A 12,195-nucleotide genomic window follows, 5' to 3' on the forward strand; every position below is an offset into this window, starting at 1 on the left:
GTTGACACCAGATGATCATATATAATGGTTTAACCAAGTGACTGGGTTGGGAAGAGCTCACATGTTTCCCACATGGAGGAGGGGAAAGCACAAAAGATTACCTAATAGGACGCCCTGAAGCTACCCACATGATGAACACCTTCCGGGTGGTCCCATGCCCTATTGGTGCATACCATAACTTCCTATACTTTGAGCTAAAATGCGACACTTCCAACGCCACCAACTCTAGTCAACCAAACCATCACACCACAATACATTTAACACATGAGCTCTCTGACATCTACTCCTAACATGTTCAAGCCCATCTCTCCTCTCTTGATTCTTCCCTGCCTACAGAACTCACACACATCCTTCACTCGGCAACAATTAATAGCTTCCCATACACGAAACACTCCAGTCAAAGTAGAATAGGGTTTATGCCACATAATAGGTGGTAGAATGAGGATCGTAGAGACTTGTATAGACAACTTAAAGTGTTGTGACTTAGTGGTACTATTTCCTTAGTACAGGCCCGTAAAGAGATGCACAAGTTGACACGTCGTAAAAGATGAGCTTGGGAAGCATCTCAATATTGGGAACTCTACCACATGCTCATGAGTAGGGACTGCTCCCTTGCATGGAAGAGACTACGAGAACTGAGACCACAAACACCCATCGAGGATCCCAACAGTTGGCACACATATACAGAGAGACTCTACCACATCCCGAACCAACCACCCATTCCAATGCCTTCCACATGTCGACCTACCACGGGGACACTTTTTACGACCTCTAGGGTCACAAAGGTCATAAAAAAATTACAACATAGGAAGTCCGTGGACCACACAGGATTGCGAGCCGAACACATCATATATGCTCGAGAGTGCCTAGCTCCTTTTCTCACTCTAATCTTCAACCGTGCCCTCGCCGAGGGTTTTCCATCATAATGGACCATGAACACACCCTATACATAAAGGAGGGGACCCAATGGACCCAAATACATATAGGACCATTATGATAGGTCATATGCTCGCTAAATAATATCGTGCAGTAATGGCAACAAAGCTCAACGATTATATAGAAACCTTAAGTCTTCGAGCACCTGAGCATGCTAGCTTTAGACGAGCTTTCTCCACTTTTGACCATATCTTCACACTTAGATGCTTAATTGACCAACCAAAGGCTCGCAAGAAGAAACTATATTGTTGCTTTGTGGACTTTCGAAAAGCCTTTGACACAATCCCTAGGGAGCGGTTGTTTGATAGGCTTAAAAGCTTGGAGATACCAAATGTCATGATCTGGGCCATCTATGCTCTATATGAGCAAGTCTCTATGCGTAAGATACCAAGGTGGCATATCCAATTGCGTCACCAATACCATTGGTGTAAAACAGGGTTGGCCCCTATCACCGACTCTTTTTGGGATCTACGTTGATGAGACCACTGATTTTATTGCTCGTAAGGGAGGCAATGGAGTAGCCATTGGGGGTACACAAGTTAGTCTCTTACTCTATGCAAACGACATAGTTTTGCTCTCGGAGTCTGACACGACCTACAAAAGCACCTTAATGCCCTAGATGAGTTTTGCACAAAATGAGGACTAGTAGTGAATCTAGCGAAAACTAAAGTCCTTATCTTTCATCCATTGTCTTGAGTTAGGAGTAAATGTCACCTAATCCTCTCTCATAAACTAGTTGAGGTCGTTGGATCATATGTATATCTGGGAGTCACTTTTAGTGCTCGTTCAGGTAAATTATTGATGACCTAGAAACCAAAGATAGGCTAACGAGAGGGTATGCATCCCTCTCACTCCTAGAGAGACAATGCCACCAAGCATACTTTCAAGAGCCACAAACTAAGGGATGGATCTTCGACTCATTAGTGACCCCTTCCCTCGTGTATGCATCAATAGTATGGGCTCCATGTCTACCATCTTTCATGTGGACGCAATTAGAGAGACATTTGGTGACGATGTTATCACGTCAACTCCGAAGCAAATCGACAATACCACATGACATTATTAGAGCAGAGTTCAGTTTGCCCCTGATGTTAGTGGAAACACTTTTCCAACTAGTAGTTTTTATTCACAAGAGATATGGCCAACCACAAGATAGGATATCCCGTCAAGCTTTTGAGGCATCCCAATCCCTATATGCGTCCGGAGATACTAGCTCTTGGTATAACACTGTAGGGAGTTGGTTACTTGCAAATGGCATAAACATTAATAACCTACCTCCCCTTAAGTACAACCATGGGATTTATCAAACTTTAATCTCTCATGAGGATCGTAATAAGCTAATACGCCAAGAAATATGGCAAATTTACACCCGATATAAATGTATCACCCCACGAGAGCCATTCCCATCTAAAATGTTGTACTATAAGGAACTCTTCATGCACTTCTCTTAGTTAGGTTTTATTACACGACCAAAATATCTAGATACATTCTTATCAAATGTATTGAGGGTGGTCATTGGACAACTTAGGATATCATCTCACCAACTTGAGATTGAGAATGGTCGTGCTAATAGAGTCCCTAGAGAGGAAAGGCTATGTAGGTTATGTCACATAGAGATAGAGGATGAGTATCACTTTACATGCAAGTGTCTAATTTATGTCGAGATAAGGGCGGAATACCAAGACATACTAGGACCCTCTCCCACCCTCTCCAAACTATTAGATACCTCGGATATAAAGAGACTAGGTAGGTATATCTTAGAGTTAAAACAACATAGGGAGAATAAACTACAAAGTGTTAAGCATAACCATTTTAATATTCACCAACATGTAAATAATGTAATTTTTCAGGAACAAGGGGAGACGATGAATGTGGATACACTTACACCACTCGGCCTCTCTCTTGATGAAGTAGAAATACAAAGAACAACCAAATGCTCTCGAATGTCGGGCTTCAAAGTAACTCGACGTGGAGTAGAAACAATTAAGAAGATAAAGGAACGTGAGCTATGCCGTCTAGAAGCAATGGTTGGGGTGCCTTTTACATTGGGACCACGTGCCACAACCACATCGAAACCCTTTGACCTCTCGTTTCTTTTCGAGAGGCTTGGATGGAAATGAAACTAGGCTTAGTATAAAGCCATCAGACATGTAATTTTACTAGAACTCTTTAGCTTAAGTTCTATTTTACTTTACTTTACTTTATTTATTATTTATTTTTTTTCCAGAAAAACTTTACTTTATTTTATTTTTATTTTTAGTTTCGATAAATGGGTAAATACCCCTTGTTGTAAACCAATTGTCTCATGGGCCAATTTTGGTCTTCTTACAAGACGATAATACATACATCTTTCTTTCTTTCTTTCTCTCTATGCACATACGTACGGATATACATACATACATACGGATACACACATGTATACGTACCTACTACATACGCATAGGTTGTCTCTGCCGTCGCCATCGCCATCGCCATCGCCGCTGCCGTGGTCATCCCCATGCCCATCGCCTTCACTGTCAACAACATGCCTCTCTCTTCTCCCTCCCGGAAACAACCACCTCAGATCTGCCCATCTCTGCTGCCAAGGTCTACCTTCCATGGCTCCTTCATTAATACTTTGCCCTCCACCTTTTCCTAGTTCATTGTTGTACTTTTACATTCCATCTTCTTTTGTTGTTGATTTTAGTGCTTTCCTTTTTTCTATTTCCTTTTTAAATATTCTTTCAAATCCGTTTGTTTTCGTTTGTAGCCCTTCTAGATCCCTCTGGGCCGATAAGGTCAAATGCGCAAGCAGAGGATTTCCGCATTTCTGTGCTTTCCACTTCTCAGGTGAGCTAGTTTTTGTATGTTTTTGGAAGAGTCTCTTTTGATTCTCTTTTTCCATGCTTGGTATGTCATCTGTTTTTTGGAGTAATGTTTGAATTCATGGTCTTAAGTTGAGCAAAACATCCAATGTGTGATCTTGTCACGAATTGGATTTTTAAGTGATCCAATTCAAGATCGTAATCAAGAGAAATGCCAAGATCAAGATCTTAATCAAGCTGAAATACTTTCTTGTATTTGGCACGTGATTATGTTTTTATTAAAAACGATTTAAGATCTCAATACTTTCTTGTGTTTGGCATATGATTATGATTTTATTAAAAACGACTTAAGAGCCCAATTCTTTCTTGTGTTTGGCATGTGGTTTTATTAAATATGAATTAATTCAAGATCCGTCCAAATCCATACTTTTGTTTGGGCATGTGGTTTTATTAAAATAATTTAATACAAGATCTTAATCAACCTAAATGCCCAATCTTTCCTTTTAAATCTCAAAATTAAAAGCACTATGATTATATCCAATGATCGGTGTAGATCTTTTTGACATCAACTATCATGAATCCCTAGTTTATACAATTAGACATGCAACGCATGCCACCTTACAGTTATACATTTGTCAATATTCTACAATCCCTTTCTATCCTTTGTAATATACCTTACACTAGCTATATTCTCATAGAACTATACAGCTACTTGCTCGTTGGTGATTGCGGTACGCACAATATAATAATTTGATTAATGAGAAAAAACATTTTCATGATCATTTGGTGCATTTAGGAGTATTCTGAATCCGCTCAAGCATGCAAATAATTCTGAATCATCTGATTTTGATGACTAGCGGAGAGTTGTTTCCTTGATTATTAGACGACTTATCTCATGGGAAACACTTGTGGTTTCTATGAGCTATAATCCTAGCCTCACATTTGATGGTGCGAGAGTATCTGTTCTCAATGAAGATCTTAGAAGAAAATCTTGTGGGCAAGGTAGTGATTCAGCATACAATGTTAGAGGTAGAGTTGACGACACAAATACAATGCATAGATGTAGAAGTAAGAGTAGAGGGAAAGAAAAGCAGCACAACACCACATGTTATCAGTGTGGCTACAAAGGCCATAAGAATCTTGAGTTTAGGTATTTTAACATAGAACAAGAAAGAAAGAAGAATGCAAGAGTCAAGAAGAAGAAAGAGAGCAAGAAGACTAGATGGAAAGAAAAGCAGCACGATGCCATATGTTATCAATGTGGCCGCAGAGGCCATGAGAAACTTGATTTTGGGTACTTTAGATGGAACTTGAAAGAAAGAAGATTCCAAGAGTCAAGGAGAAGAAAGACGAAAAGGTTACTGCACCTGAGATAGAAAGCCTATATTTTATCACAAGAAAAGTACACTGAAAAGGTTCTGGACAAGTTAAACATGGATAAAGCAAATCTCTTGAACTTCTTTTGCCTTCGTATGTTAAATCTTAGCAAAGACAATGACTCAAAAGATGAGATAGAAGCCAATGAAATGAAGGGAGCTCCTTATGCATCAGTTTGAGGTTAACTTATGTATCAGTGTTTGCTACTCATTGGGATATTGCTCATGTAATTGGAGTTGTCAGTCAATATATGGGCAGGGTATATTAAGTTTGTAAGGATATTATGAAGTCAGTGCCCAAGATTGCAGAAGATTGTAGCACTAAGTACTACTGAAGTTGAATATATTTCAGCTACTAAAGCTTCTAAGGAAGCTATTTGGCTAACCAGGATTTCTCAAGATCTCGGCATGTCTATCAGTACTACTATTGTGGGATGTGATAGCCAGAGTGCTGTGTATCCAGCTAAGAATGCCTTGTTTAATTCACACATCGCACACATAAAAAGTATTGATGTGCATTATCACTTTATTAAGCATTGATTAACCCTGCAAACACAAGCCGACCCTGCAAACATTCTTACTAAAAGTCATTTGACATGCATTGAATTAACATCAGCGCAGAATCAATTGACCTCACCACAATTGCATGTGATGTCATTATGCCTCTTCATGCTAGCAATATCTGAGTACAGTATCCAAGGGCATATATGACTCCAGCATGGTAATATCTTGAACTTCCATAACGTGTAGCTCATCTCATTGAGCTTTGCCCTGGAGATTATTTTTGGCAATGACTTCTGCCTGTCAAGAGCTCCACTTCCACTTGTGCTAGTTGCCATCCTCTGCTACACTGCCCAAGAAAACACAAACCTTTTTTTAGTTGTCTCTGCCTTTGCAACTATCACTTCCTTCACAAAGATAGTTAGTGCTGATCCTGAAAGCTCTGAGATCTTGTTAACTTGTGGAAATAACAGAGGCAGCACTAGATCACAAGAAAATACATAGTAAATCAAAGAACAAGCATATGTCACTGCAAAGTAGAGCTCCAAAGTGCGATTATTACAGCAAGGTTTCTTACAGTGGGAGCTACACAAAGTGTGATTATTACAGCGGGAGCTACAATTCATGTGCTCCTAACTTAGCAGATACAAATACAACTCACGAAGTGAAACGAGTGATTAACCCTTCTTCTTATATAATAGCCTGTTAGTTCCAACAACTAACCCATCTACGATATTCAATATATCTCCTTTTTCATTGACCTCACATGGGAGGAGTTTTGGAGCTTTTTCACACATGACATCTCCTTGAACTGAATAACTATTCTTTATTATGTCAGATTTTGCATCAGATAGTGATACTTATTTAATATGTATAGGTTTAATATGTACTTATATGGGTATAGAGTATTTAAATTTTAAATCCTAATTGGTACTACAGCTATAACATGGATAGTGCTACATTGTATAAACTACTCAAAACAATTGAAATTTCACGCATAGAAAATATGATCTATTAATGGTTAAGGATCATATATCTAAGAGGATGCATCACTAGAAGTGGCATCATTAGTATCATGATTAGGTTCAACCCAAATCAATGGTTGAGTACGATTCTCTAATGTGAGAAACATGCCCTGGAGTGCAATTGATAGAAAATAGTTTAGATTGAAGCAAAAATAAAAAGAAGAATGCAATTGATAGCAAAGTAGGTATAAATACTTTGCAAATAATTTCTGCAATCAGACTTACTGTCTGATGTACAGAATATATTTAGGTTGCATGAGGAAGAGCTTACAGGAATCCACAAAATTACAACATCAATTGATAATTAGAGACAATTTTTGTATCAAAAGCTCAATATTTACCTGGACTTATTGGAAAATGACAATCTTCAATAACCAAATTCAAAAGACAAGTGGAGGTAGTGATAATGAACGTGTAGAACCTGGAGTGGAGGCACCTTTGTGCAATTTGTTTGTCTGTGTCTGTATAGTAGATAAGTACAATCAGGTATACCACAGAGTAATTTGTTAAGAGGCGGTTAACAAGAGAAGTACCTGCACGATGTCTTATTCTGATTTATAGGAAACATCCACTTGTCAACAGGAAGTGAAGTCATTGTAGTGGTAGGCGTGCCAATGAGTTGTGCAGGAACAAAAATTCTAAAAGCTTGAACTTGCAATTCATGTCTATATAGTCATTCTTTGACATACATCAAATAGGAGAACATATTTTTACCATTTATGATGTAAATACAGAAATAAATAGCTTATGCATAACATTATAGTAGGAGATTGCGGAGAAGCTAGAAAGAAGGACAAAGCAAAGTAATCATTGAGGAATGGCCAAAAGGGCCAATGAGACCAAAGCATTTTTACAAATGTATAAAACTGAGATCATTTTATCTCATCATGAGCATGATAGATAGTTTTGTGGACAAATTATAATCGAAAAATTCCTGTACTTGGAATAGGCAAAACCTCATGAAGTCCCATTGGCTGTCACAATTCCGAATATCAATGAATGTTTTAACTAAGGTCATGTATTCATGGATTTTATATTTGTGTCTCTTGTAAAGGCTTGTTCCTTAAAGTAAATTTATCTTATGCACTTAATCTTTCTGGAGTCTGACATTTAAATCTACCCTCAAGGAACCTCTTTCTTGGACTGAGAAGCAAGGGGTGTTAAACCTTTGTTCGAGGTTAGAAATTTGAGGATTCAAGGGAGACTCACAATTTTGAGGAGGTTCGAGGTTTGTGAGGAGCTGCATCCAAAGAGGGACATGGACAATAAGATGAAATCCTGGGATTTTGATAGAGCAAGAAACCAAAGGTGACCTGTCTACAAGGAGTAACATTGAGGGTGAATTCATGGTATCTGCAAGGATGTAGAAGCTTTGTGTCTGATCAACTATGGTCAAACAACGTCTGCTTTCTCCAAAAACAAATCGAGTAGGAAACAGCCAGTACTCAAACCTGTGACCTTGGCCTCTCACTAAAAAGCTCTCATCATTATGTCAAGCTCTGCTTCAGCTCATATGATAAATTCCCAGCTTGATGGTACACCCAAGCCATACTACGTACCTACAACCTTACTCTTCTGGAATAAGACATCAATAAATGTCATTAGTGGTGCCCTGCCAAATCCTGGATTTGGTTATATCCTCCTAACAGTCTCTTCATCTCACTCTCGATGTAGGATTGGATTTATATACATAGGATTGGAACTATGCTTGCCTATTCACCTATGCAATGTTGATTTATGCCTTCATTGTAGTTTTCCTTGTTCATTAAGTGAGGATCATTGATAGATTCACATAGTCAACTTGATTCCCCACACTTAACCTGATATTTATTTACCTTAACGTCAACATATACTTGTACATCTATACTTCTAATTGTTTTTCACCCCAGTGATATCTGTATGCATGCCTATGAAGAGTTATGGTTTAAAATTTGAAATGTGGAAAGAACTAAAACATGGGTATTCACATGGAATGTGTTATAATGGGAGTGGACTTTGTACATGGATCTATACTTCGAATTGTATTCTACTGCAGTAATGTTTGTATGCATGCTTATAAAAAGTGATCGCTCAAAACCTGAAACATGGCAAGAGCTAAAACATGGATATGCAATATGCTGTAAGTAGGAGCCATTCTTGGATTATAACAACATGATACAAGCAACTAAAATCTCGATATTCTTTCGGAGGTATTCCTGTAATATTTGATTTTGCTATAATGAGGCATTTCTTCATCAGAATTTGAATTGTTTATGCTAACATTGCTTACACTTTAACCAAAGTAATAATAATACTTCAGGATTTGATTTTACTTGTCCCTGGCAAACTTCTGGCATGCTGCAGGCTATCTCTAAGTTACAAGAGAATGTCTTGAAGTCAACATATCATGAGAGCTATAGAGCAATGTATTCAAGTATCCTGGGAGGTATCATTACAGATCCTGCATTGATGCTCATTCCACTTGATGATCACATGGTTCATCGGGGTCACGGAGTGTTTGACACCGCCTCGATATTCAAGGGGTATGTACTCTTATGGCAATAACACTGCAAATTAGTCATCAAAAGTATAGAGACTAGCATCACCTTTTTGCAATCAATCTCAATGTAGTGACATATCCATAATAAAGGCAATCCAGAAAGTGCCGTGGATGCACACTGGTTTTCAGGCACAATCTCATCACTGTTAGCCAACTTCTCTTCCAATTCTTCATCTGTATCAAATATTCATCATACAACAATTATCTAACATCTTTTCCCCACCTTACAACATGCTCTTAATGCCATCTTGCTTCTTCAAGGGTTGTTCTTGAGATGACCAAGTAAGCCTTTAGGTGAGAGAGAGTGGCTCAATGGCCAAACAACCATGAGCATTGCTCAAAGACATAGTCACACAATTGAGATAACTATCTGTGTATCTCAAATGCCAAGCAACCGTGGGCATTGCCCAAAGACATAGGCACATGATTCAGATAACTATTAGCACGTCTCAAAGACCAAACAACCATGAGCACTTCTCAGAGACATGGACAACGAATCAGACATCGACCTTTAGACATCGATATTATACTAGTTTGGAGAGAAGCTGCCCAAGAAATTGTTGCGCTGCTAATCCTATGTTATTGATTATACCTCTAGATAGGCATGTTCCCTGTATGTCCTAGTATGAAGGACCTTCATTTAGAGATTGGATCACGAGGATTCAAGCTCTCATTGTGATAATGCATTCAAATGTTTATGCTAGTTTGCATGCTTTTTTTCTTTTTCCTCTTCTTTTTACTTCAGGTTTTTGCTCAATATAGCTAAAGTCTCTGAAGTAATGGTCTAGACTTTATTCTTGGGGCATTATAAATTGTATTACTGAATGCATTATCTTTAGCCCAGTAAATACTGAGGGCAACTTCCACTCTGGATTGGAAACCATCAATAGATCCTTGTTCATCTCTAGTATAAATTATTCAGGTATCTATATGAATTGGATCTTCATTTAGACCGGCTTCTTAGATCAGCATTTGCAGCCAAAATAAGTCCTCCTTTCAGTAGAGAAGCATTGAGGAAAATTCTAGTGGAGACTGTTGCAGCATCAGGTTGTAAGAATGGTTCCTTACGATATTGGTTATCGGCCGGTCCAGGTGATTTTAACCTTTCTTCAAAACATTGCAAGCAGGCAGCCTTCTATGCTATAGTACTTGGGTATGAACAGAAACCTTTTGAGGCGGTATGGGTCATAACATCTTCTATACCATTAAAGCCTCCTATGTTTGCAACCATGAAGAATGTGAACTATCTTCCAAATGTGCTTTCATTATTAGAGGCCGAAGAAAAAGGAGCATATACAAGCATATGGGTCGACGATGAAGGCTATATTGCAGAAGGCCCTAACATGAATGTTGCATTTGTGAACCAGATAGGAGAATTTATCATGCCTTCATTTGATAAGATACTCTCAGGATGTACGGCCAGACGGACACTTACTTTAGCTCATCAGCTCATGGCCACAGAGACTTGGTCTGGCCAGTTAAAGGGCGTGAAAACATGTTCAATCACAGTGGCGGAAGGGAAAGCTGCAGCTGAAATGATGCTGATTGGAAGTGGCAATCCTATCGTCCCAGTTGTCAAATGGGATAAACAACAGATTGGCAATGGTAACACACACTCATGTGCACACACATACGTTTATACATACATACATACATTCATGCAAACATTATTATAGTGCATATACATAGTTGTTTATCTTGTTTATTTATTTTCAACCTTGAGATTTAGGCTGGATTATAACAATCTTTACTGGTATATGTGATGCAGGTAAGCCTGGCCCGATTACTTTAGCTTTGCAAGCCCTTTTGAAGGAGGAGATGTTCAACGGTCCACGCACACATCGCGAGCCCGTTCCTTACAAAGAATAAGTTGTGTCTTTCTTTCCAATAACTACTACTAATCTCTCATATAACCAACTAGCTACATTATATGTTAGGACCTCACTTATTTAAGAAAAGGATCGGTGTGTATCACTGGTTGGGAAGGAGATATGTCTTTTCAAGATTGCATATCTTTGCATTGTGATAGTTCTTTGTAATTGAATTGTCATGCTACATTGTGGCTAATATGTTGTAACTTGTTATAATAATGACAGTTTGTCTCTGTAGGTTAAGTAAGATTCTTGACGAGAATGTCTCCAACTCTTGATGGTAAATGAGAAACTAATGGCTTGCCATTCATTACGGATAGGATCACATGGGTTAGACACATTTTCAAGATTAGCATTAGAGCCTAAATGGAATTTCATGTAAGTCCAAAGGTTGTGATAACAATCATTATCGATATAAGATAGTTCAAGCAGTGATAGGATCACATGGGTTAGAAGCATTTCCAAGATTAGCATTAGTGCCTAAATGGAATTTCATGGAAGTCCAAAGGTTGTGATAACAATCATATGAATGACACCTATCTTAAGATTTGCTAGGGGTGGGAAGCAGTTGGCACTAGAGCTTAAATTGGCTTTGCAAAAAGCCCAAAGTTGTGGCTATAGCCTATGATTAAGTAAAGTAGATTGGTTTTAAGATTTGCCAATCTATTTTGTGAATCGAAGATGATATTACCTCCAAAGTTGCAATGAATTTCAGATAAAAATATTCCAGCTCATACCTTTGGAGATGAACAAAATTGTTAAATTCATCAATAAGATCAAACGTTAAAGTAAGTAATGAAGCTCTTTTCTGAAGGCTGATGAATCTAATTTAGTTCTTAAAGCTTAATTTTTCTTACATCCATAAAGGAAGAAGGGGGAACCTCTTCTCCTAAGGATTTAAGGCAAGCAACACATGTAAGGTGAGGGAGTTACATGTCCAATACAAGTCAATAATTTATTGGCATAATCAAGATACAATTGATGATTAGACTATGCCAACCATTGGAAAATGGAATGGATCGAATGATAAAAAAGTAAACTAATGTACGGTAAGCCTGCATATTGAACCAATATATAAACTGTTGAAAGATCTACATTTGAGCTTAGGCAATACTAGAGTGTTGACTTGAAAGAGTAGCCGTG

General features: G+C 38.3%; 1 protein-coding gene across 1 annotated transcript; it reads left to right on the forward strand.

Moving 5' to 3' along the window:
* The first annotated feature begins 3,319 nt into the window (after positions 1–3,319).
* On the forward strand, positions 3,320–11,308 carry LOC147853029 (D-amino-acid transaminase, chloroplastic-like). Its single transcript, XM_087333248.1, has 5 exons — positions 3,320–3,522; positions 3,686–3,765; positions 8,986–9,164; positions 10,104–10,786; positions 10,950–11,308. Exons 1-5 carry the CDS (start codon positions 3,351–3,353, stop codon positions 11,048–11,050), a joined length of 1,215 nt encoding a protein of 404 aa, XP_087189374.1. The 5' UTR covers positions 3,320–3,350; the 3' UTR covers positions 11,051–11,308.
* The last annotated feature ends 887 nt before the right edge of the window (positions 11,309–12,195 follow it).

The sequence above is a fragment of the Azolla caroliniana genome, unplaced genomic scaffold (assembly GCF_043228905.1).
Source record: "Azolla caroliniana isolate FFs.n. ecotype wild unplaced genomic scaffold, voAzoCaro1.0.p SCAF_17, whole genome shotgun sequence".
Taxonomy (NCBI): domain Eukaryota; kingdom Viridiplantae; phylum Streptophyta; class Polypodiopsida; order Salviniales; family Salviniaceae; genus Azolla; species Azolla caroliniana.